This window comes from Pinus tabuliformis, chromosome 4_2, assembly GCF_031772625.1.
Source record: "Pinus tabuliformis cultivar Carrire ecotype Pingquan chromosome 4_2, CPIR1, whole genome shotgun sequence".
NCBI classification, from domain to species: domain Eukaryota; kingdom Viridiplantae; phylum Streptophyta; class Pinopsida; order Pinales; family Pinaceae; genus Pinus; species Pinus tabuliformis.
The window spans coordinates 799,536,251-799,563,904 of record NC_142304.1 but is presented as its reverse complement, the minus strand read 5'-3'; the positions used below and the strand labels follow the sequence as shown (position 1 = coordinate 799,563,904).

Here is a 27,654-nt window from a genome sequence, read left to right as displayed (position 1 = left end):
AAATTCAATTATATGATAATGATGATGATGGTTAACATCCACTGAGACCAAACTTTGGTCTATCGAACCTAAAGAAACGAATTATTTAGTTTGATTTAAGATTTTATTCCTATGCTCAAAAAGCTTGGAGAGAAGCCTCCCGAGCTCACTATAATTTTGACAACGTAAAAGGCTAGGAAAGTTAGTGTTGCAACAAAGATTTTGAAATTGAGATCTAATGTGGTTGTACGCGGGGCACTCTAAGAGGAAGTGATTTTCATCCTTGATGTTCGTATTCTCATAGAGATGGCAGAACCTTTCCATCCATGGTGTTTTAGGAACTGCCCAATGACCCGTTTCACTATGGAGCTCATGAGAGTTCGTTCTAATCTTGGCTATATTAATTTTCTTCTTTGAGTTAGTTAAAACAGAGAGATATTTTTTGATCTTCTAGGGTGGGGTTGATGACCTCCTTATAATATCTTAATTTTCTTTTAGCTGCTAAATCTTTCTCACACCACATTTTTCTTTGAACTTAGAAGTAACAATATTTTTAATGTTATTAATGTTTTGCAATGCAACATTCTTGTCGATCTCCCAATGGTTTAACCAGGCCCTGGTGTCTTTATACCAACCCCGTTTGAGCCTTAGGTGGTTTTGGCTGGAATTTAAAGCTAGCTTAGGAAGTCTATGGTCTCCTCTGTTATTGAGTTTTTGCTTGTACAACAGAAACCTAGTCATAGCTAGGCTCTCGATAGGGGAAAGACCCACTTCTATAAGGAGAATAAGATAGGGTGTGTTGCTTTTAATTTTGAGGTTATATGTTATAAAACACTTCTGGATTTGCTCAATCTTTCTCTAGGATTCTCTAGAGATGCTACAACCCCAAACCTCACATCCATATAAGATAACCAGAGTGACTAAAGTTTCAAAGAGGAACTTCTTTCTATCCCACATTACGAGGTTTGCCATTTTACAATTATTTTCAAGACCAAAATAAGCTTTCCATCCCCCATTAATCCTTTTCTCAATGCTATAGTTCCAGTTGAGCTTGTGATGAATATCAATTCCTAGGTACTTGTAGGAAGACACTTCCTCCAAGTTACTATTGTCATACATAAAATTAGCGTAAGTGTCCTTCTTGGATTTGATAATCATAACTTTTGTTTTATCAGTGTTAATAATCATACCCATGGTACAGCAGAAATACTTAAGAAGTATAAGTTGCTTATCAAGATCAGATGGGCATCTTGTGAGAAGAACAATATCGTCAGCGTAGAGAAGAAGGATGATGACTATACCAGGTAAGATCGTGCCAGCACATCCCGCTTCCTCTAAACAACCTTCTAGCTTGTCGATGTAAATGCCAAATAGGGTAGGGGAGAGGGGGCAACCTTGTTTAACTTCGATATTACACTTAATATCTTTCAACCACCCCTCATTGCTCTTTAACTTGGCAATTACATTTTCGTATAACCTTATAGCAGCAACTCTCAACTCAAAAGGAACCTTTAGCTCTTCTAATCTGTTCCAAAGGTTGTTTCTAGGAACCGTATCGAAAGCCTTTCTAAAGTCCACAAAGCAACAAAAGAGATTGGATTTATCATTGTGGCATTCCTCCACAATGATCCTAAGCGTAACAAGGTGGTCTGTTGTTGAGTGCTGCTTTCTAAAACCCGCTTGGCCTTTAGCCCACTTACCTTCACTTTCAAGCCATATGCTCAACTTCCTTTCCAAAATAATACCATATAACTTGGTTAGGAGAGGGCTGATCATAATTGTCCGATAATTAGAGGGGTTATTTGTATCCCCACTTTTAAAAATAGGGATAATGAGGCTTTGAGTCCATGGTTTAGGGAACCCTTGCTTGACCGCTTGATTGAAAAGCTTGTGAATGTGGGGGATGAGGACAGGACCTCCAATTTTTAAGATTTCCACCTGGTAACCTTCAATGTCCTTAGCTTTCCCATTAGCCAAGCGATTAACCCCAAAATCAATGTCTTCTAATGAGAAAACTTCTTTCGTTGTGAGCAGGCTTTCAAAGTTATCCGTGACATTTGGAGATTCATAAAGTTTTTTAAGATAGAAATTCCAGTCGTGTAAAACAATTTTATTATTATCTTTAGTTTTCCTAGTTAGAATCTGCCTCCAGAATTTCTTAGGAGCTACCTTAGAGAGGTGTAAGAGATTCTCTTGTCTTTTACGAATACACTGCCTTTTTTTCCTTTTAGTTAGGGCTTTGTATATTTGTATCTTGCCAATTTTAAGAGATTCATCAACAACTTCCTTAATTGCTCTCCTCGCACTTTTACAATCTTTGTCATACTATGGGTTGGTTTTGCTATTTCTTTTATTACTTAAAACTTCAATAGAATATGAGAGGGTTGTAGTAAAATTATGATAAAGATCTTCTATATTGTCTATAATAGATAAAAGAAATAAATTAGTTTTTAATTCATTTAGAAAGAGATTTTTTTTATTTCTATCAAAAATATCATAATAAAGACTTCTTTTATAATATTATTAATAATTTTGTTAAAATTATGTTTTAATTTCATTATCATATTTCACAAAATAAACTTGAAAACAAAATCCAATTGTATTTATGTATTATATCATGTTATAGATATTTGTTAGTATTAATATACTTTATTATATAAAATAAACTTGAAAACAAAATCCAATTGTATTTATGTATTATATCATGTTACAGATATTTGTTAGTATAAAATAATATACTTTATTATATAAAATACACTCGCTAATTAAACTTCAAATTTCAATTTTGCATAAATATCCAATTAACATTAAAATTGCTCGTTGACCGTCCTTTAAAAAGACATGCCTATCAATAAGGGCATGGGGTGTCCTAACAATCACTTAAATATAACCACCATTATCATTTTACTAATGAGAATGAGAGAATCTCCTTAAGCTTTTAATAGAAATATATAATTATTTTTTCAAACAAGTTTAAAAAAAATAAATCTCTTTTATTTTACTTAATTTTAATTTAATTTTACTTAATTTTAACTTTAAGTTAATTAAATTATAAGTTATCTATTAGTTATTGGGGTGTGGTTTATTAATATTAATTTATGGATTATGGTGTTAGTTAATGAAATTGTTTTTAGTATGATTTTTTGGGTGCTAGATTCTGGGAAAAATTTGAGGTGAAATCTTGATTTATGTTATTTAAACTCGTTTTGTTATATAGATTAAGCACCCTGAAAACCCCTAAAGCATTTGGATTGTGCATTGGTTACCCATCAAAATTATGATTTCAATAAATTCTTACGCGATTTTAGAGAAATTAAACCAAAAAAATCCACTCATTAATTAATTCAATTTGAATCTCAATTTTATATATTTATATATTCCAATTAACTCAAAAAACTATAATTTAAATATATATATCTTTTCTTTCCGGTTAACTCGAAAATGTATAATTAACCTTTAAATAATAACTATTTTTTTTTTACTTGGGTACATCCACCCCGTTGAAATATTGACTTGGGTACATCCATCCTTGGAAAATTTAGACTTAGGTACATCAACCCTTAACATAGATAATGTTCGTTATGTGCTCTACCAATCCTAGGCTCATAAAATCCTAGTCTTACAATTAGTTCATATGGAAGTTTGTGTAAAGGGGGCTAATATCTCGCTTATGTGACCTGCTATACTAGATTATGTCCTTTGAAAGCCTTAGACCTCACGTTTAACCTCACAACTGCCATGAACTTGATATTGATTGGCCTAATTGGGTGCGATTTACTAGCTATAAGGCATTGGGAGCTTGAGGTTAATGATGGGGCTAAGTCGCTGCCCACCAGTCCCATAAAGTATTATATCTTCTTATCGCATTGGCATAATATTGGATACATTCCAAACCAAAAAAGTTGAAAATTCTGGAATCTGAGCTCTGGATTATCTTGCGGGTGGTCCTTATTTTATTTATATGTCAGCAGGTCTTAACTTCTCTTAAAAGCCCTTTTCAGAAGTAGTTGATCTACACAGTTCTTGTCTGAGGTAAGTACTCTGACTGAATGGGGCTATCTTTTGTTTATTATGTCCAATAATTTTCCAGTCCATATATTAACTCTCATTTTGCAACTTTGGATTTGGTGCATCTGCTGACCCATTCTCTCTTCTCCTTCGTTGTGTATCTTTCCTAATTGAACACTGGGTTGCCCGCATTTCTTTAACCGGTGGACTGTCCTTTATATCCTGCAGTTTGTCATTATTGAGGTGTTGGGTGGGTATTGTTTTCTGCAGATTTTGAGCCTTTGGTGACCTTGTGCTGTGGTTGGTGCTCTGGTTCAGCCGATTCACCAGGTGGGTTTCTCTCACATTTGAGCAGTTTCATACTCTTGCTGTTTTGATGGCTAATATGTATAATATTGAAGTATGTGGGTATTGGTATTTGGTCTTAGATTCTCCTCTCCAGTATCCCTTTAACCTATAATGTATGTATGATTAAGATGCTATTTTATGTTTTGACAGTCCTGTTCAGATCACTTCAAGCTATAATGTATGCTTTATTTTATGGATATATATATTTTTTCATTTATGACCAAGATCTCCTTATTTAGATGCCCAATAGGTTACTAACGTACATGCTCTGCTATGTGGGTATTGTGTTCTATTTTGACTCAGCAAGGGCCGCCCCTTATTTGATTCACTCGTTCTATCTACCAGTGAATCTATTTGGCTTCTGCTTTCATTATCTTCCTTTGCCTCTGTCTTATGCTGAACTTGTTTTTCAGTTTCTGACAGTCTCCGGATGAGCTGATCATCGATTCATCTTAGCTCTAGCTAGCCTGGGTGCAGCCGATCTTTATCTTATCTGCTACTATGAATCTGTGTAGTCAGACTGCTCAGGATCTCTGCCAATTTGTTGGGCAATATTTGCGCTACGTGCCCTTATGTCTTCATGAAATTGATCAATTTTTCTTTACAACTGCAAAACGGTTTTCCATCTTTGCCAATTCATCACTCAATATTTGCCTCCACAAATCACCTTTGCTCAACAGTCTAACCGGCAAACACATATTTTTCTATATGGATGTTAGAAATAGCATCTCCATTTTCACAGCCTCGCAGGTTATTGGGTTTTTGGAAAATGGCGGGGGACTTTGTTGCGGGTTGGGGGAAGGGGTGGTTTGCTTTATGGCTTTTTAACTGGATCTGAGCGTAACTGATTCTTCTTTGGTTGTATTTGCTGAAGGAACTCCAGTAAGACATGGCCAGCAAGCGCATTCAAAAAGAACTCCAGGACTTGCAGAGGGATCCCCCCACTTCCTGCAGTGCAGGGCCTGTGGGCGAAGATTTATTTCATTGGCAGGCAACCATAATGGGCCCAACTGAGAGCCCTTATGCCGGAGGGGTTTTCTTTGTTATGATCCACTTTCCTCCAGATTACCCCTTCAAGCCCCCGAAGGTTAATTTCCAAACCAAGGTAAGTAAATTCAGAAATTCATTTTCTTATAAGGGTTAGTTTTTTATAGATAGTACAAGGGTTTTAAGCTGCTCAGCTACTGTTAATTTTGTAAACTAATTTTTTTAATAAGATTTTACTTCACTGGAAGTTTGTGTCAAATCTTACAGTCGGTTTTAAAAACACACAGACAGAGTAAAGAAAAAGGAATTTTAGTTTTCTAGAAAAAATGATCAGTTACCTTACGGTCAGATACAAAATTAAGTATTGGACAGATTCTTACGCATATGGTCAGATATGAGGGTAGTTGCTGCGCAAGAAAGATTTGATGACTTCGAATAAGATTTATGATTGATCGCGTTCTAGATTTCTTGTGCAAAGTAAAGCAATTTGATTAAAGTTTAAGTCCTTTGCATCCCCATTTCTCTGTAATTTGTGGCCGCTTCCCTTTCAAAGAGACATAAAGGAAGTTCGGCAAATGTTTGATATATTTATGCGTGCCCTAGTATAGTTCTTTTGACAAGTTCCCTGTAGTATCAGACAGCGTGTGTTTGACTAAATTGGATTGATTTCTGGCATTGCGAGTACTTGAAAGGAAATAGTTTTCTTAAATATTACCTTGTCACTATAACATCTTTATTGCAGTATGCTGATTAATAATTATTAATTATTATTATGGTCGACCCTAAAGTAGGTCAAGAAGTATTTTCAGATCTGCGCTAATTAGTCAAATATGCCTGACAGTTATGCTTAGCCGAAAGCTTATTAGGGTGTACCGAGAAACTGCATTTCAATATTTCTTAGTCCGATTGCCTGAACAAGATGGTCCAGTTGGTTTGAACTTCGTACTCAAGCTGTGTGGTGAAAACTAAATGATCAAACTTACCTGGTTTGCCTGTCAGTGCAAAGAATCACCTTATTCTAAGGAAAACATCTTATGGGATGCCGTCCTTTTTTATGCAGTATTTTCTAGCTCTGAAAGTCTGCTGTAAATTATGATTTAGTTATTTTTTTCTATTGGAAATGCTTGGTAATATACTTTTTGATTGTTTTTCGTTATCAAGTCCATTTGGAGTCCGGAACTCCTTACCTTCTTGAACTATGCTTGGGGTTTTTCCCTAGCTAGCAAAGGAAGTGCCTTACCTACCTCCTACAGAACAAAGGTAAATGAGCTTACGTACTTATGATATTCTTAGGGTTATCCCCTCCCTTTGAAACATGGTGGTGACCTGATTTGCTTTCTTAGCGAGCAAAGATAAGGGATATTACCTGCCTTTGCTATGCTCAGGGTTAACCACCGGCAGTTTGAGAACATATCAACAAACGAAGCTGTTTTTCTTGTCTTTTTTTGAAATTGACCATTGAGTTTGATCTGTCCTTGTATGGTTTATTGTTTAAAAAGGGGATTTAGGGTTCTAAGGACATCAAGCATGATATGGCATGATTTTAAGCCCACATTGGATAAACAGAAGTATACCCTTCTAATGTGAGTGTCCACGTTTGTGGAGCCCAATATTAGTATCTTCTGGGAAGGGCTTTAATTATCATTGACTGCTGGGGTGGACTTCTGTTTTTCGGCTTCTCTAGTTCCTATTTGTGCAGGCAGTACTATTTCTGAGTTTATAAACTGAAAAGCTGTTTTAAGTGTGGTAGCTTTAATTTCTCTTCATTTACACTTTTCATTTAATTCACATTAACAAAATTAGCAGGTTAATCTGGTACACAAATCACTTACTGCACTTATATGGTGATGTGCTGAATGTGGAATGCCCTTGAATGATTAGCCTAGGGTATTTTACTGGAGAATTTGGGATGGGAGATTATTTATTGGTTTGTAATGGTTAGAGTAGATTCTGGAGGATAACAAATGGATAGTATTTGAATGGGGGAGGTTGAGATGATTCCCATGCTTCATGTACTTGGGCAGTTGAGTTTAGTAGCAAAGAGTTGCTGAGAAACTAGTGTTTTAGAGAAGAAGAAACGAAGCATTGATCAAAACAGAGCTGAAGATGCCCAAGGTAACAAGCTGCTCAAATTTACATCCTTGGTAAGCGCTTTTCATGTTAATGTGGTTAGAACAATAGTACTGCTATTTAATTGAAATTTTAACCTCCTGAGTCCCAAATCCCTTGGATCTTATTCTCGGGAAAGCTTTGCCTTGGCTACATCGATTGCTCTCCAGATTTACTATGAAGCTCCTGACAAGTGGCAAGAACTGGTTTAGACTAAGTTAATTTAATCTTAATTGCAGTCTCTTGGAAGCCATTTCTTTCAGCTCAGCTGCAGCTGTCAACTCTTGCTTCACTCTTAATAAAACTCATTTAGTGTAGTCTAAAGCCTATTTTATGTGTTCATTATGTGCATTCTCTTCAATCAGTTCCAATTGCCCCTTCCTCTTAACAGATTTGAGTTTGTTGTAATTTGTTTAGCTCTTAAATCTTGATTTTTGTCATCTGTTTGCATTATGGAGATTAGATGATACTTAGTATCACTTCAATTTTTTATGAGCTTATAGCAGAGAAGGATCCTGTGAATTTAGTTGAACCTTTATATTTGTGGGTGGTCTTGAAATGTCAGTCTTTTGGTGGTCTTTTGTGTTAAAATGTTTCTTGCCACAAATAACATAATGTGAATAGTTGTTCATGAGACTAATGTAGCACCATTTTGTTCTTAATCAGGTTTATCATCCAAACATCAATTCCAATGGTAGCATCTGTTTGGATATCCTCAAGGAACAGTGGAGTCCTGCACTGACAATCTCGAAGGTGCTTTTGTCAATTTGCTCTCTTCTGACTGACCCAAATCCTGATGATCCTCTTGTTCCTGAAATTGCTCATATATACAAGAGCCAAAGGTCTCGTTATGAGGAGACAGCAAGAGCATGGACTCAAAAGTATGCCATGAATTGATTCCACTCTTGTCATATGAAAGCCAGGGAAGAATTTGCAGTTCATGAAAACTTGGTTTTGCCTGTATCAAGTTTGAATCTTCCTCAAGTCAGGAAGACAGGAAAATTATCGCTGATGCTATAAGATTGAGACTTATGGTGATCAATCAATCTCATATGATATAAATGAATATGGTGTCTATCTGTACATTTATAAGTGGAATTTGGTGCTTGATTCATAATTAACAATGGATTTTGGCTTGATTCAAGCAGTGAGGATTTCCTTCATTTGTTAGTTTGTTGTAAGAATATTGGTATGGTTTCTGTTGCTTTAAATAATGCTATGCAATTTCTTGAGCAAAGTCTTTTCTTAAGTGTGTTTTCCAGGTGCCATTAGATAAGCTTTATTGATGCAGCTTTCTTGTGGTTTTCCTCTATTTTGCACGAAGTAGTTTCATGGTCTAAGATTAACATCTGGCTGTATGGTTGTATGTTTATAGCTCATACCTCTAATTTAACTGATCTGGTTTTGGAATTTCAGTGCCCTCTGGGATTAGGAATGTTGTAAGATAAACGTGGCTAATCCACCTTGCAGCATGGTTGGATATTTATAGCTCAATGCTCAACTTTCTCTGGTCTGGTGTTTCAAGACATTTGGGTGAAGGCTCAACTAATAGGCTCCTGTTGTGACTTCTGCTGACATTAGGGATGATTGTATACTTGGTTGGATCAGAGTTAAATTTGTGACTTCTTCTGACATTAGGGATGATTGTACACATGGTTGTATTAGAGTTGCATTTGTGACTTATTCTGATACTATGGATGCTTGTGTTTCTTTCTTTGTGTTCAGTCTCATGTTCAGGGGAGTTTAAAGGTATGAAATATCTGCTCCAAAACCATAATCAGATAAATCTAAGAATTTTCCTTGTCTTTCCAGACAGAGATTGTTCGTCCATTTCCATTCATTAATTGCTTTCTTATTTATTCATTTGGAACAAAAATGAGGTTCTCCTTCCACACACTTGCATACGTATTCACTTACATTCTAACCAGGTAGGTTGGGTTGGGAATGAATGCCAAGATAATAGGAGGCGACCTGGACTCCTCAACTGAGATGGTGAAGTGTTGGCCCTGAAAGGTCAACCCTCTGTTTGCTTGCTGGAAGGGTTGGGGACATTTATAATTTTTGGGTCATTGAATGTGAGATATTCTGCAACAAGAATAAGTTGCAAGTTTTTTCTGGATTACCCTGTTATTCATGTTTCTACTGTCATGGTTATTATGAAATTTAGAAATTCTTGGTTCATAGATCTTGCTTTCTAAATATATTATTGTATATAGATTCAGTATTATTGTACTGTTTCATGTCTGTCTACTGTTCTCTTGTATCCATTCTGAAATTAGATGTTCTGCTCACTGATTAAATTTTTCAAGGGCCTATTTTTTTAATCAATCAATATTGTGTTGTGGAATTAACAGTATCTTGAGGGTTGTTTGCATACCGAATAGTTTAATAGTGGTTAGTGTGGAACCTCCTAAGCCATGTTGAGAACATGAGTGCCTGTAATCGTGAAGTGTGCTTCAGTCTTATGTTTGGGCTTCTCAATTTCTTAACAATGACAATGTGGAAAATGTCCATTGCCTGTTTTTTCTTTGTTATATCCATTCTGAAATTAGATTTTCTTCTTATTGAATTTTTGGAGGGCCTACTGTGTTACTTTAACCAATGTTTTGTTTTGTTGTATGGTAATATTTTGTTTTTAGTGCATTGATAGACTTTGAGATCATCGATGCCTACAATCATGGAGATATGTTTCAGCTTTAAGTTTGGCCAACTCATTTCCAGGAGGATAGCATGGGCAATGCTTAACCACAAGACAAATATTAGAGAATGATTTACTAAGTGCAATTTGTCCCAACAACCAGGTAAGATAGACATTACCATTGATTATGATTTTCAGCTAGTTACATTCAGGGCTCGAGCTCAAACACAAACTAGTACATTGTGTTTTGTTGTCTCCATGGTTGGGAGATCAGCATTTGTTTAATGATAATAGTCATTTTTCAAATCATTTACTAAGAAAATAAGGAATTCTCAAATGCCCATTTACTAATCTCTTGATTGCAATTAGTTCTCAAATGTCCAGTCACTTATCCATCTTGATAGCAATTAAAGATTTTCTATTTGAAAAAATATTTAATGCATTTCCCAAAATTTGTGAAGAAAAAAAGTTTCTATCACAATGCCTTGTGGACTTTAAACTGTTGGTGTCATATCAGCCATACCGTTTCCCCTTGGCCAAGTATCAGAGCATTTTTTTTTTTGTCTTAAGAATGTATGCCCAAATCGATGTTGCCTTTTCAGATTGGAAAGTTGCGACTTAAGAATGTATGGCCAATCAATGTTGCCTCCGATGTAAAATGTGTTTAGATTGAAAGTTGTGACTTTTTACTGTGATAAACTTGTATATTATGTGTATATTTTTACTTTATTGTCAAGTTGGAAGATGTACATCTCAATTTCTTTGCGAAATTTGAGTCTATATATCTCAATCGTTTTTTTAACAAGTTTAATTGGAAAATCATGAAAAACAAGTACATCTGTCATACATCATCAACGTATCTGTCCTTGTGCATGTGGGCTCAATTTGCCCACTGGGAAACCAGATCTTTGATCACCTACTTATGGAATAATTTGTCCAAAGTTTAAGGAGTATCAACATTACAAGCATAACTAGACTATCTAAGTGTTCATGTAGAAAAAACAAAAAATGGACATGTAAACTCAAGCATCAGAAGATGTGCTCGAAGCTGTCTCTCGAGCACTTAAACCTGGAGGGGCATGAGAAGCAGGATTGCACTTCACGTTCAAGGTCATTTTTGACCCCCTCTAGAATGAGCTGTTACCATTCCTACCATTCATGTTGACTGTCTAGTGACCAACCTAGCACAAATTTTAGGCCTCTCTAATTGCACAACAAGTTTTAGCCATGAAGTCAATTGCTTTGTTACCAGATCTCGATGTATGGATAGTGATGATATAATTGAAAGAGAGAAGCAAAGTTCTAACTCTGGTAATCAGGTTGATGAGTCTCCAATTCTTTGATAATTTGTCAATAGAGGTACCTTGAAGGATCTTTTGGGCTGTCTTGATAACCAGTTGGGAGCTAAGGCATTGGGTTCAGCAAATTTTATCCTTGGGATTTGAAATTTGCCGAACCTCAAACGGTTTCGAACAAATTCGATTGTGTACGCCGAACTTAATGCCCAACTCAAACTCGAACATAATGCTGAATTCGAACCCGAACTAAATTCCAAACTCTAACAAAAAAAAAAATTTAAATTCGGTAAAAAATTTGACTAAATCCTGTTTAAAAAATTTAAATTCGTTAAAAAAATCATTTAGGTTCAGGTACTTAGGTTTTTCGGTGGTAAATTATTAAAAAAACGAGGTAAAAGCCGCTCGAGTTTTAACTTTTTGGCATACCCTCAGTGCTCACTAAACGCTTGACCGATGACTGTCGTTTGAACCTTAGACTTCAGTGCCTCATTGCTCGACCCTCACTGCTCGGTGGCTCGACCCTCCTGCTTAGTGCTCAGCGGCTTGAGAGACGAACCTCCTGCCCCTGCTCGGCAGCGCGATCGGTCCTTTGCTGCTGCCTTCAGCAGTGAACCCTCTTTGTTGCTTCAACATTCACGGCCCACGCTCACCAGTTTCACGCTCGTCGCTCACAGACGTGGGCACGGTCGCACAACCACAGTCCACAGGCCTAGCAGGCAACCACAACCCATAGCGCATAGCCACAACCCACAAGAACTCCTTCGGCCTCAGCGTGCTCAATCCTGTTCCACTTCTAGCCTCCAGCTCCAGGTAGCCAAAATGCATTTTTTTACTGCAATTTTTTTAATTAGTTAATATATATAAATTAGTAGTTAAAATTTAGTTTTTTTTTTAATACATTGTGTCTGTACTGTTAGGCATCAACCTTAGCAACGCTGATGCCTAACAGTCCAGACACAATATATTAAAAAAACCCTTAAATTACAATTTACAGTGTACAAAAAAATTTAAAGCTAATTCAAATGTAAATCAAAAAAAAAAAACTACAGAAATTTTAGGTTTCACTTTAGCAATCAAAACCTTCAATCTTCAATGACACCCCAAAATCAATTGCTGTAGCATGGAATTGTAAAAAAAAAAAAGGAAAAAATGTTGACCAAATATTGTTCAATAATAACTTTTGGGAAAATGCAAACAAGGTTTTAAAATAATGTGGCCCAATTGTTAATGTGCTTCAAATGGTTGATAGTGACAAACCTTGTATGAGTTTTGTTTATGAAAGCATTGATCATTGCAAAGAGGCCATTGCAAGTGCTTTTAATAATATGGACGCTGATTATCAAGGGATATGGGAGGTAATTGATCAAAGATGGAAGATGAAGCATAGTCCATTACATGCAACAACATACTATTTGGACCCTAAATTGTTTGGGTTATCAAGACACAGGGATGAAGAAGTCATGAATGGACTTAGCTAGACTATTGAGAAGCTAAATCCAGATCCAACAACTGTAGGTTTGGTCAGATGTCAGTTGAGGGCATATAGGTTAGAAGAAGTGTTATTTGGAACACAATCAACAAAGTATGATAGGAGTATAAGTGATCTCGCTGTATGGTGGGAATTTTGTGGATCAGGGGCACCAAATTTGCAAAATTTTGTAATTTGTATCCTAAGTCGGGATTAAGTGTATCAACGTGTGAAAGGAATTGGAGTTCTTTTGACCACATTTATTCCAAGAAAAGAAATAGATTGTTATCTGGAAGATTATAAAATCTTGTTTATGTTCGTAGTAACTTGCAGTTGGCTTTGATAAATGTGGCTAAAGAGTCATGCAATTTCTCTACTCCGTGGATCGATCCAGTTCCTAATGCATCAAGGGATGAAGTTGATTTTTACATTCATAGTGACATTGACAGGGAATTGAGTGATGAATTTGATGCTGAAGCATCTAGCGGATTCACAGCTCCCACTGCTCTTGATGATATAGAACTTTTTGATATAACAAGTGGGCCACAAGAACATCAAGAATAAAATTTGTGTTCTCGTTTTAGACTTTTAGTGTACTTTTGGCATGAACAATTTTCTAGAACTGCCAAAGCTACTTTAAACTTTAAATATATTTTAAGTTTATATATTTTAAATATTTTTTTTATCAGATTGTTTTTCAATATCTGATATGGCCCATGGTTTTGTTGAATTTGATATGGATGCCAATGTCTGTGATGAATTTCTCACCTTGTTTACTAAGTATGGAAGTTGGTTCTTTATTGACACTCAGTTTCATGGTTTATATGTGGAAATAATTTTTAAATGTTTGAGCAATAATCTTGTGTATGCAATGTGCATTATGGACTTTGAAAATTGACTTTAAATTGAATTTTTTTATTTATTTGTTATATATAAACATAATTTTTTCAAATTTCTATATGTCACTTTATCGGCAAAATTTTAGGTGCTAAACTTTATTTGAATTTCAAGGTCGTCGAACTTGAACACGAACACGAATGTGTTGACTTAGGTTGGGAGTCCCCATGGATTTGGAGCTTAGAGATGCTTGTTGAAGCAGATACTTGTAGTCTTCTTTCTAGAGCCAAGAACTTTAATTCGTTGTTGCTCGCTGTTCCACAATCCTCTGTGTAAATCCTAAGCACCTTATAGTTAGTCTCTCAGAAGACGTATGAAGCTTGCATTCCTTGGATTACCTTTTGCGTCCCCATCGAAACTAAGATTGATGAAGCCCTCCGTGGGGGTGGGGGTGGGGGTGGGAGTGGGGGTGGAAGTGGGAGTGGGAGAATACCTACAAGGGAAAGGTCTTTGGGGCTTCACTTGTTTGAGAGAGGTTGGAGATAACATGGATGGGGATATGTTGAGTTTCTCCATTATTTGTATTCCAGGGGAGGAGCTTCCTAGTGGTCTTGATACCAAGACTCAGATAAAATGGTTTCGCTAATGTATTGTCTTATAACTTGCCAAAACCTTTCTATCGATCCTGGTTGGTCTCGAAAGATTTGTTGATTTTGTTCTTTCCATATAGCCCACATAGTAAAAGCCCACCGAAATCTCCCAAGCTCGATTAACCACTAGGCTGGAGAATAATGGACTTCTCCATTGTTCTAAGGTCTCAATGTGATTGTTAGGAGATCGATCAAAACGCTGGAAGAGTTCCATGATCTACGTCCATATTGAGGTTGAGAATGAGCAAGTGTTAATGAGATGCTTTGTCGTTTCATCATGTTGTCCACATACTATATATCTCAATCTTATGATGAAGTTTAAGGATGTATATTTTTAGTGAGCAATTATTTTTATTTTTATTTTAAATAAATAATATAAATTAAGTATATCTTTAGTTGATAAGTTTAAAAATAGTTTTTTTTGTTTTGTTTTGTTTTTTAAATAACATTTTCATTATAGTTTTTTTTTGCTATGTGGTTCATGGACTCTGGAGATTAGTGACCGCTATGTCCATGAAATATTTGTACTAGGGAAATCCACTCGAAGGAATCACTTTTTGTTGGCTCAACCATAGAGCCTGACCCCAAGAGTGTTGAGAGAATTGAACTTGTGACTTCTCAATAGTAAAGATACTTTAATGACATAGAGTCAATCAATTAAGCTAACCCTTAGATTTAACATTTTAATTATAGCTAAATTAATTTTTTAATAATTTATTTGGTATATTGTGATATTTTTTAAAATTTAAATGGATTTATATTTCAAAATATAAAATTAACTATTAATTTCAATATTTCTAAAAGCATGCATAACTGAATTTACACTTTACAATGCAACTTTTATATCTCATTTCATTATAAATTTGAGTATGTATATTTCACAAGTTAGTGTAAAGTTCACAGATGTATCTTTCAATTTCATTATAAAATTTGAGTAGGTATATTTTACTAGTTTAGTAAAAAAATTCAGGTTATTAATTAAAAAATTAAAATATAATTTTTTTTACTTGAATTTAAATTAAATCTTATTCATAATTAAAACTGATCTAAATTATAATTTATGTTATAATGAATTTTTAATCATTTCAAAATTTCAAATTAATTAATAATTTGAATGTGTTTTTAAGTTAAAATTTCCATTAAATTAATAAAAATATAAAAATCAAGTAATCAAGTTTTGCTTGTTAGTGACTTGGGAATTGGGAAATTGGGCCACTAAGAAAATAAGAATAAATTAGTCACAAACTAAGTCTTCAGTGATAGGGCATCTACCATATGTTGACACAAAAAATTGACAAACTAGAAAACTAGCCTAGGCATATCTAAATGAGGCTTGATGAACGTACTAAACACCTTGAATGTAGTGAGCCTAGCTAAATAAGAAAACTAAAAAGATTAAAAAGCTAAAAGCATGGAAATTGAGAACACGCAACATCCACCTTTATGGGACTTGGTTGCTCTTTGTTATCTCCACTGGGACCAAACACTGAAGGCAATTACTTTTCAACATGCTAGAGATGGTGCCTCATTTCCATTTGGTTTAAGACCCCATGTCTAGCATCTGAAGAATTTCTTTCTTTGCCTCATGCCTGTCCATAATGACTTTTTCTAGCAGTAATTTGATATTCTAATAGAGATCTATGGTTAGAAGATTGGTTCTGTTTTCCTTAGGTATGGCCCTAGTTGGGAATCTAGTTCATGAAATTTGCTAAGACCAACTTCATGAAATTTGCTTCCCCAAAGGAACCAAATATGTCGAAGAGAGGTCCCTCTCCCAGTGAGAAACCATAGATTTTGAGAAAAGAAACAATTGAGCAGGATAGAAAGCGCTGTTGGCTTAGTGGGTCATGACCTAGGTTCAGAGTTAGTTTTCCAAACAAATCCCTAGACTATTGGCCCTTTCGACATCAATTCACGGAGCGTGGACTGAAGTCTCACCCAAAACAGTATGGGGGGATGCTGGAACCAAGTTTCCGCACCTAGAGATTAGTGTAATGTCGTTTTATGCCCTAAATCTGCCTTCGCGTAGATCGATAAGCCTTTATGGCTTATCGATATAACTCCCTTTAATCGGCCTTTAGACCTCCGCGAAGATCTACAACTGTCTTTCGCGGACCTTGAATAGGTGGATCAACTACTTACACGTATCAAAGATGACTTATAACCCAATAATTACTCCGATCGGCTTAAGTGTTCAATAACTTCAACATACAACAAGATAATCTTCGCGTAAACAGTTAACAGTAATTGCATTCATCTAACAATATCAATCGTGTAAAGTCGTGCATCAATACATCATTATTTCATAAACCTATTATAACATAAGGCACATTCACATAAACAGAGGTAAAGAGATAATACAAGTATTTCTGCAACAATCTTCTTTATTGATAATCAGTTCAGTCTTATAGACTCAAGGCTTCCATGCGCACTCAGCTGCAAGGGTCTGCGCACTCAGCTACGGACTCTACTATAGGCCTTTGTGCACATAGTTGTAGAGCCTTTCTTCTACTCTAAGACTTCTACACTCTTCCTCTTACCGACCCATTACATTCGTCTTCATCAATATTACTTGCCTTAGACATCTTAAGACACACCTATTTATACAATCCCATGGTCCGCAGACCAAGGCTATATCTTCAAAAGCCGACTCAACATACATAAAAGAAGGGTAAAAACCTTTTATGACACTTTGACTATCTACGCGTTCCGTGACCACAACTTGCAGAGACTTTACATTTTATACAACAAAACTTGGGCTTTTGCCCCAAAAATGACCCTAAGGGACCCCATCCCAACAAGCCCCCAACACAAATATCGTGACTCGCCCCCGAGTCACTCTGCTAGCGCGGAGATCTTACTGCGAAGACCTCCCAACTCTACTTGTGCCACTGCCACTTCAACCATGCTCTGCGTGGCTGCTTGTTTGATATGCTCCACTAGCTGCTCTATTGCCAGTCCTGCATTGTCCTCCTTGATTTTCTACTGTGTGCTTTGTAGGCTCGCCAACTTCTCCTGAATGTTGGTGGAGATAATGTAGGCCTCATCCAGCCAAGGCCCTAATCGGCCTTGAGGACCGCCTCTTTCTTCTGCGCGACTTCCACCTGTTGGTGCAACTGCCTAGCCTCTTGCAGCTTAGCAAGGCGTTGTGCCGCAGCAACGGTGCACGTCGTTGCTCGAACTTCATCATACTGTTGCTGGAGTTTGCGAGCTTCTGTATTCAAGGCTTGCAGGGTGGGATCTTCCTGCAGAGCCGTGACTACCTCCATTGCTTGCTCAAAAAGCGCGGTGCAGTCTGCCACTGCGACATCCACTGTCGCAACTCCATCCTTCACAGCGGCTTCACGCTGTTCCCTGATCTCTGGCGGAGTTGAAGGCTGTGACTTCAACTCTAATTCTGTGATCTTCAAGTTCAGCTCAAACTGAACTCTAGCCATTTCTGTCTTGGCGTCGCGCACGCTTGCAGCCAACTTTCTAATCTTCACCTCCAATGATGCTTCCTCAAGTATATGTAGTTCAGGCACTGTTTTGCAGGCCTCTGCCACTGCGGCTGCAATCTGGTTGTTCTGGGCCTGGACTTTCTTCTGTGGCTCTAGCGTCGCTGATTTCTCAACAAACATCTGTTTGTTGTTTACTCTATACTCACTTATAAGGCTCAGGGCGCGCTGCTCCCGAGCTTTAACCTTTGCTATCACACCTGCTTGCAGCGTGTGAAGAAACTTGCTGGGGAGCGTGACCAAGTTGAGGTCAATGTTCTTTAAAGAGTTGACAATAGCCTTGTCAACGACCGCCTCCGCGCTTAAAGATACATCTGGCAGCGCAACTGCTTGAAGATCCAGTGACTAGACCATCTCGGTTGCTTGAGTGGTCCCGGTTGCCAAACTTGTTGATGCAGCATTGCTCTGCCCTTCACTTACTTGGATCCTATTTGCTTGGATCTGCAACTCGCGCAGATCCTTCTGAATAACTCTCAACGTCTTCTGTTGCTGCTGTTCGAAGCGCTGCAACAGTTCTACGGTGGTATCCCGCACGTTATCACCTATTTCATCTAGGTCGTCGTCAGTGAAAGTAATTGGATCCAGCGACGGCTTGGTGGATTTTGTTTTCTTTCGTGGCCCTTCTTTTTCCTGCTCCCTGTACCGCCGCCCTGCTCTAACTTCTCTTCCTCCTCCGTTTGGGGCGAAGGGGACTTTTCACTCTGCTCAGAGCTGCGCTCTTCTTATCCTGCCTGTTTCTTTGCGGCGCGCTCCGCTTCCACCCGGGCCTTTTCCTCGGCCTCCTTTTTCTGCTTCTCGGTCAACTGCTGAACCTTCTACTTGGACGCCTCCTTCTTCTTTTTCTCCGCGGACTTGCTAGTCCCTGCGGCCAAATCGGATGGCGAATGCCAATCTGTCGGCCAACGCTTGATGACCTCCTCAATAGTGTCATCTGTAGCAAGGTAGGGTAGGTCAAACCATTTTTTCTCCGGATCCTTCTGCGCCTGGATGTATACGTGGTGGAAGTCGGCTTTGAACTCCGTGTATCCTGAAAGTTGTTCAAACGCAGTTGGTGACAACAGTGACTTCTGATTGATGGCTGTGCGAATGCTCGTCTCCATCAACACCCAAAAGAATTTTCTCTTTGTGACCTGCGCAACATCTTTTGTGGCCTAGAGAGAGGCAAACTTTGCAGCTTCTAGCAAATCCTTCTCCACGGGAGGAAACTGGCTGTCCTCTGGAAAATCCCAAGTGACCAGCACAATCGAGAGCAACAACCACGAATAGTGGAATGTTTTACTCTCGTCCTGTGCCTCTCTGCAGTTTGCGAGGAACTCACTACACAGGTAGCGCGCCCAGTTGAACTGCACGCCCTCCACGCACTGTGCAGCCAAGGAAACCACTGGTGCCAGAACCTCGTCCGCGTGGCATTTTCTCATAACCTTGCTAGCCAAAATCTGCGTGGCAACCTTTACCGCAGGGTCAGTGATCGAGGTAATAGAGTACCCGCGCAGCTTCTTGAAAAGCTTGAACTTGTCCTTCATCTTTTCCGTGAGGTCGCGCTCACTCGTCTTCTCGCCAAACTCCTTGGCTGGATTCAATCCTGAGTGTGGCAATAGCGTGATCCGATGGATCAACATATCGGTGATAGGGATCGATGCGCTCAGCCACAAGCATTCGTTGTGCACCAGGCACAACAACTGCTTAATAACGATCAAGCTAATATTGGAGCAATGGTAGTGGGGCACCCACAATAGGTTCAACAACCCCGACTGGTTCACTCCGCGAATCCACTCCACAGGCTCCAGCGCGGTGACACCAGACTCTTTGTAGAAGACCCTCTTCATGTAGGTGTCTGTAGAAAGGTGGGGGAACCACTCGTGGTCTGCCAAATCCCAATCTTCTAGCTTCAAATGTGGGATCTGCGCCAAGCGCAAACCTTCAAAGGTTAGGTTCTCCGATAATAGGGGTGTGTTGAGGAGGAATTGTCCTACATTTGGGTCCTTAGGGACCTTCACTTTTCCCTTGCGCGGAGGGATATACTCTGACAACTTAGATATAGGATCCACCCCCTCGGTGTCTATATCTTCCGCGCCCGCCTTCAAATCCACCACTTCCCCCTTCTCTTTTGCGCTCGGCTTTTCCTTCCTTTGGGCCTGGGTAGCGGCATGCTCCTCGGTGACTCTTGCACCGACACCGACTTCTTTTGCTTATCTTTCTTCGGCTTGGGGACCTCTCTCACCGGCGTAGACTTCGGCCTAGGCGACCTCGACGCCGTAGGCACTGCAACTGGAACCTCCATGCTCATTACCTTCGGGACAACGCCCTCAGAGGCGATAGTTCCTCCAGTGCTAGCGGTTTCTCCTGGTCTAGACATCGTGCTGAGAATGAAGCGCTGGGTATCCTCGGGTAACTTCTCGAATACAGAACTAGCGACCAAATCAGTGTAAACTTGAGGATTCATATACAATCAACAACTCAACACAAAATTTCTAAGAGGGCAAAGTGTTTTTCGCTGGATGGCCACGCGCAATTTATAGGTGAATTCGAATTCAAATTCAGCCGATACCCCGAAAATCCGTCCATAAATGCTAGATTGGCGGCATATTACCCAAGATTTCACTCTTAAATTCAGCCTTAAGTGCCACCTCCCGCTCCTCTTAACCGTCTTCTGGCAGTCAAATCATGAATAATGACTGTACCGGTTACTTTCTGGCTGCGTTGCGCAGTCTCTCCCCCTGGAGCGCAGCTCCCTTTGCGCTTCTTCTGGTATTGTGACACTATCCTGTTTCGTGCAGATCCCCTGTCGCACAACTCTACAAACCGGGCAGTGTAGTTTATAGTCCTGCGCCTCCTTGCATCTACCTAGAGTGCTAAGACCGTGCTATCGTCATGTAGTCATTGGGCTGGATCCCCAGTGTATGGCTTCAATCGACTTCCATTTACCTTCCCCGGAAATGGATCTCCATTCAACTTCGTGCGCTGAACTGCTCCACCATCTGTAATCTCTTTGATAACATATGGCCCCAGCCAGTGCATCTGAATTTTTCCTGGAAACTTATCAAACTTACTGTCATATAATAAAACTAAATCATTTACCTTGAAGGTGCACAGTTTGATGTGCCGATTGTGCCAAGCTTTTTCACGTCCCTTTTAAACCTGCTGATGGAATCCAGCCAAAAACCTATCTTCCTCGAGCTCTGTTAGCTGTGCGAGCCTCTCTTCTAAATCTTTACGGTTCGCCATTCCTGTGAACGCTACTATGCGTATACTAGGCACAATATAATCCATAGGCATCACCGCCTCTACACCATAGACCGACCTAAAAGGTGTCTGACTCATAAGCTTCTTACAGGAAGTTCTGTAAGCCCATAACACTGTGGGTACGCGCACGTCCCAATCATTCCGCTGCGCGTTTCAAACCTTCGTCAGCACATTCTCCAATATCTTTTTAAAAGCCTCGACCATTCCATTGGCCTGAGGATGGTATGACGTACTCTTCTGATGGTAAACTTGGAACTCCTTTGTCAGCGCGCTGATCGTTTCATTGAGAAAATGTGTACTGAAGTCACTCATCAAAACCTTTGGGCAACCAAACCTCGTCAACACATATTCGAATAGGAATTTCGTTGCTGTTGCTCCAGTACAATCTTTCATAGGCTGTGCCTCCGCCCATTTGTTCAAATATTCGGTTGCAGTGACGATATACCGCGCGCCCGTCTTCTTGCTTGGAGGCTGAATCAGTCCTACAAAATCAATTGCCCATTTCTCAAATGGCTGCAATGTCACCTGTGGATTCAAAGGCAGCTCGTCCCTCCACGATAGCCTACATGTCCTCTGACATGTGTCGCATGCCCTGCAATATGATTTAGAATCCTTATGTAGCGTCGACCACCACAACTCAGTGTGCAAAATCTTCTGCGTTGTTTCTTTTCCTGCATAATGTCCTCCCGCAACTCCTCCATGAGCTTCAGTGAGGATACTGTGTCTTTCAAAGTCGGGCACATAGCGTCAAAGTATTTCGTCCGATCCCATCTTATACAAATGGCCTGCAATAACTAAAAAGTCTGCGGTGCGCACCACCAATTCTTTCTTCTGTTGACTGGTGTATCCCTTTGGAGCCGTCCCTATGGTTAGAAAGTGGATAATGTCCGCAAAGTGATTATCCGCTACGTGCACCGCGAAGAGTTGCGCATCAGGAAGCCCTTCCTCCAAATTGGTTGGCTCCTCCCCTATTTCAATGCGCGACAGATGGTCTGGCCCCGCGTTCAACCTTCCTGGCTTCATAATTATGTCGAAATCATACTCCTGAAACAACAACAACCATCTGCATATTCCCTCCCCAACACAGGCTTATTGACTAAATATTTCAATGCAGAATGGTCTGTGTACATCTTAAAATGTCTGCCTAGCAGGTAATGTCTGAACTTTTGGAGCGCGTACACCATAGCCAAGCCTTCACGCTCTGTCGTCGAATAATTCTTTTCAGCCTTAGACAACTTCTTGCTCACAAACGCTATAGGGTGATCCAATTCTCCTTCACCGGCCTGTGTCAGCATTGCTCCTAGTGCAATACATGAGGCATCTACATGCACATGGAACTCCTCCCAGTTCAGGAAGACAAGGATTGATGCAGTGACCATTATTTCCTTAGTACATGCAGACTTGCTGACATTCTTCGTCCCAACAGAATGTAGCATCCTTCTTCAGTAATTTTTCCATAGGCGAGGTAATCTAAGCATAACTTTTGATGAACTTTTGATAATATCTAGTATGGCCTAGTGTTGCGCGCCGCTGTTTAACACTCCTTGGCGCCTCCAAATTAATTATAATTGTGATTTTAGCAGGGTCCACCATTAATCCTTCTCTGCACACCACATGACCCAGTAAAATTCCAAAGCGGACGCAAAATAAGCATTTCTTCAAGTTTAACGCAATCTGATACCTTCGGCATGTATCCAACATCAAGCATAGACTGTCTACATGGCGCCCAAACACTGTCCAGTCATCGAAATAAATCTCTAAGAACTTGTGAATGAACTCTTTGAACGCCGTGATGACCACGCGCGAAAAGATCGCTGACGCATTCTTAAGTCTGAAAGGCATCACTGTATACTGGAAACATCCCCATTCTGTCGCAAAGGTGGTCTTACTCCTGTCTTCTGGCGCGATCTTTATCTGATGGTATCCAAAGAACCCATCAGTGAATGAATAGGCCTCATGCCCGCCAACATTATCTAGTACTTCATCTGTGAACGGAGTTGGAAAAGGATCATGAACGCAAGCATCATTCAGCTTCCTGAGATCTACGCAAATCCTTATTTCATCCTTCTGCTTCTTTTCTTAAACGACCATTGGACTCACCCAATCAGATTCCTCCACTGGTTCAATAATACTTGCTGCAAGCATCTTGTCCAACTCCAAGCAAACTTTTTCCTTGTATTTGGGATTAAGGTGATATGGCCTCTGCTTAACAGGCTTCGCATCCGGTTTTAAGGTTATTTTCATCACTCCCAAATCGCCTATGATGCCTTTTAAGTCCGAAATTTGTGGGGAATAAATCCTGATATTCGCAGAGCAACTCAATGACTTTATCCACCATAGCATCATCCTATTAATCCCCTATCTTCGCAAACTTCGATTCCGCTTCTGTACCAATGTTTACCTGCTTAGTTTTCAGTGGTGCGGTGATGTCAAGGTTCTCTATCTGCGGTCCCTCTACTTCGCGGTGGCCTTCTGCTTCGGGGATGTTAATATTCCTTGGATCCTCATCCTCTCCTTCAACAGTCATATTATAGCATTCCAGCGCATGGCGCAGCTGGGTGCTCCAATCCGGTTGAATCAATTCCAAGGGATCCTGTGGAATTCTGAAGATTGCTGCCTTAACTTCTTGCAGCGCTTCATCAATAATTTCGAATCCATCTTCAAAGCTGAATGTCCTCATGAACCCCTCTCTTAAGATATCCCATTCTGTGGTGCCGTGGTGGAGCTCTGTTTCCAAATACCAGTTCATAGGAATGATGTCCAAGGTGTGACAAAAAATATGCACCCACTCTGGCTGCGGCTCCATTCCATAAACCTTAGTCCACTTTGCCAAATGATCGCACAGATCATTTCTCCCATCATACTTCTTAGTCAACCATACCTTGGGGCGACCAAATTGCATCCTCATCATCCTCCTATAGTCATGCCATTCTTCAAAACTGTCTTTATGCGTACCCCACCATCGTGCGGGTGTAGCGCGCAGCGCCAAATCCAACACTTGGAAGCGATGCTTCTCAGGCACTTCCCTTTCAAATGCATCCATAATTTTATCCACATTAATTAGACCATCATAATAAGGCGGACTTCTTACCTCGGATGATACACAACGCAACGCTTTAGTCGTCATATTACATCGCAGCGTAGATACTTCATGTAACCTATTCTGCCAGTGCTCCAATTCTTCATTCGAATATGATGTACAGGTGCTTTTGCTGTCCCATGCAATTCGTCCATTGGCAGTTGGATTAACCCAATCTTGGTCTTGCACAATTATCTTATAGGTTTGGTCCAAATCATTATCTCTTTCCTCATAGTCGCAGACTGGTTCAGTATAGCACGGTTCTTCTGCAGGGTCCAATGGTACTACCATGCGGAGCATTTTCCTTTCGAACGACATCGTCCGCTTCTTCAAAATGATGACCCCATTCATGTCAATAGCCCAATCAATTCCAAAGAGTGCGGGATATGTATTGCTATCATCAACAATATCTATCAATTCAAATTCAGCCAACGCGCTCGCACCTTCTATATCTACAGTTACTCCATGCAGTGTCCCCATAGGGATAATCTTCTGTTGATGTTCCATTCTTAATTGAATCAGAGACCAATGTAGCGCAAGCCTCCCATATTTTCCCAACTCTGTTTAGGCAAAACATTCACATCTGATCCTAGATCCAAAATAACTGGATCCATCTCGTATTCTCCTATTTGTGCGGTGAGCCTCATCTCGCATCCTGTTCTCGTCTTATGTCAGCCAATCTTTCTAACCACAGGGTGCCCATCAAACGCATTATCCTTGCCAACACATTTATTTATCAACTCCTGTAATCCTTTCATAGCCCTGCTGTCACGCAACAGTTTCATGCAGGTATCCAAGAAAATAGTAAGCATGGAGGGGTCAACTTCTTCCGATAGCTTATCCCGACTTCCTGAGGTAGAGGCTTCAACGAAGCTTTTATTTGCTTCCAAGGACGTCTCCTTTGCGCCCTCCAGATCAAACCTAGCTTCTTTTTCTGGAGCCTTGCAGACCCATCCATATTCTTCAGGCTGTTTTCCCTTATCGTCACTAGTCGTCACACCACTTCGCAGCACAATATTGACATTGGGATCCTCTTCGTGAGGTTCTTCCCTCATCATCTGCAGGTTCTGGGTAGGCTGCTGAGGCTGCGCCTTCTTCTCCTGCATTTTAGCTATCAATATAGGGCATTCTTCTATCACGTGGTCAAACTGAGTACAATATTGACATGACGGGCGTGTCTGGCTCGTACACTCCCGCGCGTAGTGTCCTGGCACTCCGCAATTATAGAAAATAACTTGCCCTCGACCTCTACCAGGTCCTCCTCCTCCTCAACCTCATCCGCGTCCTTGATATCCTCCACGCGCTCCCCCGACGCCTTGATCCAGAGGCCGAGTTTCTGTTTGCATCCGATACACGGGTGTTCTTTCCATCATTAATTCATAGCTATGATAGTTACGCTCATCATGGCCTACCAATTTACAAAAGTTGCAGAATAACTGTTGCGGCATCTGTACAAATTTTTGCAGTGAGTGGCAATTGTCTATTACATATTTCCCTGCTACTTGATAGATAGCGCACCACAGCGCGGGCCCTATACTTGGTCCTAATGGGGCTTCCAGTCTCAGAGTCATGGACCCTCCTCCTGTCATATAATTCGCGAAAACAGGGCAATGATCCTTATCATGCCCCTGGTTCTTACACTTGAGGCACCAAACTTCTTCATGCACTTCCGGCCGAGCCACTTTTTTCTTTTTCAAGCTCTAAATCTCCAAGCAGAGGTTTTGCAACTCTGCATGAATCTGTTGAACTCCCAACATCGCATATTGGATAGGTGTCTCATGTAACCTCATTGCGATTTCCAACGCTTCCGCGTGAGTCGCTATCTTTTGATGTGACAAAGCAATTCTTAAGTGAGGCAGGAACACGACTATAAACCAATCCCGGTGCTGACTATCTATGAGATTCATATTGGATTCGCAGATTCCACACTTTAGTCTCTAATCCAGCTCCCAGGGTGTTTCACCAATCCTCATCACGATTTCCTTGAACCCCACTATCGACTATGTTTCAGACTTAGGCCTACCGAATTCCTTGTTCAGAGCATTTTGAGTGTCTGCTAATGACACCACCGTGTTGTCAGTGCAGTACTTAATGTAGAGCAATAACCAACTATGCTTTCTTCATATGATCATCTATAATATTCTGTGCTGTCCACATGGCCTTTGCAATGAACTAAAACTGGTCTAGGTCCTCATTTCCCAAGCCCTTGAAAATGAGAAATTTCATCGTATTCGACATATTGAACGGTGGCGGAGGTGGTGGTGGTGTGGGCGAAGGTGTATGCTGTGGAGGTGAAGGTGGAGGTGGTGTGTACGGATGAGGTATTCACGGAAACCCTTGCCTTATTAACTAGATTGCACTTTGCGGCAAAGCCTGTGCTGCTCCCTCGTCGTCACTCAGAGGAGGTTCAATTAGCGGGCTATGTTCAGGGCCTGTTCTCTCTCTATCCCTGGAGAAATTTCCACTTCACGTAGCTCCAAATGTTAAGGTAATGGCATAACCCGCTTTTCACACAAGAGCATCTTAATCCAAGTATTCAAAGATCTCAGATACTTACCTCACGGTCACTTGAAAAAGCGCCACTCTGCTTCGCTGTAGTTGATTGAGGTATTGACTGCAAATTCTGTCACGAATCCTCCTATGACTCGATCAAGCCAGTGATCGAGAGCACACACAAGATTATCTTCAGAAGCTTCCAACCTCCTTACTAGCTCCGGGGTCCACACTATTGGACTGTTAAGTCTCCACCTTCCTTGGCCGTCTGCCAATTTAGCGATCCAATCATATAGTTCGATCGGGAAGGTGCTGAAGAAGATCTCGTGTAGTTATCTGTACAGGTATCCGTCCAATCACTGTTCTTTTGTTAGGCGTAGGTTTCTGTTCTCTTGCACCGCGAATTCATGGATCTTTCTATCCAACCACTCAATTTCTTTATTGGTCGGATTCCAGTGATGCGACATCACACATCTCTTTATGCAGATCTCGGTCCTAGCAACAGAACCATTTGTTGGCTTAGTGGGTTGTGACCCAGGTTCATAGTTAGTTTTCTAAACAAATCCCTACACTACTGGCCCTTTCGGCATCAATCCGCGGAGCACGGACCGAAGTCTCACCCGAAGCAGTATGGGGAGATGCTGGAACCAAGTTTCCACACCCAGAGATTAATGTAATGTCATTTTATGCCCTAAATCTGCCTTTGCACAGATCGATAATCCTTTATGGATTATCAATATAACTCCTTTTAATCAGCCTTTAGACCTCCGCGAAGATCTACAACTGTCTTTCGCGGACCCTGAATAGGTGGATCAACTACTTACGCATATCAAAGATGACTTGTAACCTAGTAATTACTCCGATCGGCTTAAGTGTTCAATAACTTCAACATAGAACAAGATAATCTTCACGTAAACAATTAACGATAATTGCGTTCATGTAACAATATCAATCATGTAAAGTCACACATCAATACATCATTATTTCATAAACCCATTATGACATAAGGCACATTCACAT

The 27,654-nt window shown here is 40.0% G+C and overlaps 1 protein-coding gene across 5 annotated transcripts; it reads left to right on the top strand.

Moving 5' to 3' along the window:
- The first annotated feature begins 3,821 nt into the window (after positions 1-3,821).
- LOC149172075 (ubiquitin-conjugating enzyme E2-17 kDa-like) lies at positions 3,822-8,575 on the top strand. 5 transcript variants are annotated; one of them, XM_089424195.1, is made up of 4 exons: positions 3,822-4,011; positions 4,258-4,317; positions 5,210-5,440; positions 8,098-8,575. In XM_089424195.1, the coding sequence occupies exons 3-4, from the start codon at positions 5,225-5,227 to the stop codon at positions 8,326-8,328; spliced, it is 447 nt and encodes a 148-aa protein (XP_089280321.1). In that variant the 5' UTR covers positions 3,822-4,011; positions 4,258-4,317; positions 5,210-5,224; the 3' UTR covers positions 8,329-8,575. The 5 variants fall into 5 exon arrangements, with proteins under 5 accessions (XP_089280321.1, XP_089280323.1, XP_089280322.1 ...); XM_089424197.1 differs by having other exon boundaries at positions 4,216-4,317; XM_089424196.1 differs by having other exon boundaries at positions 3,824-4,011; positions 5,219-5,440.
- The last annotated feature ends 19,079 nt before the right edge of the window (positions 8,576-27,654 follow it).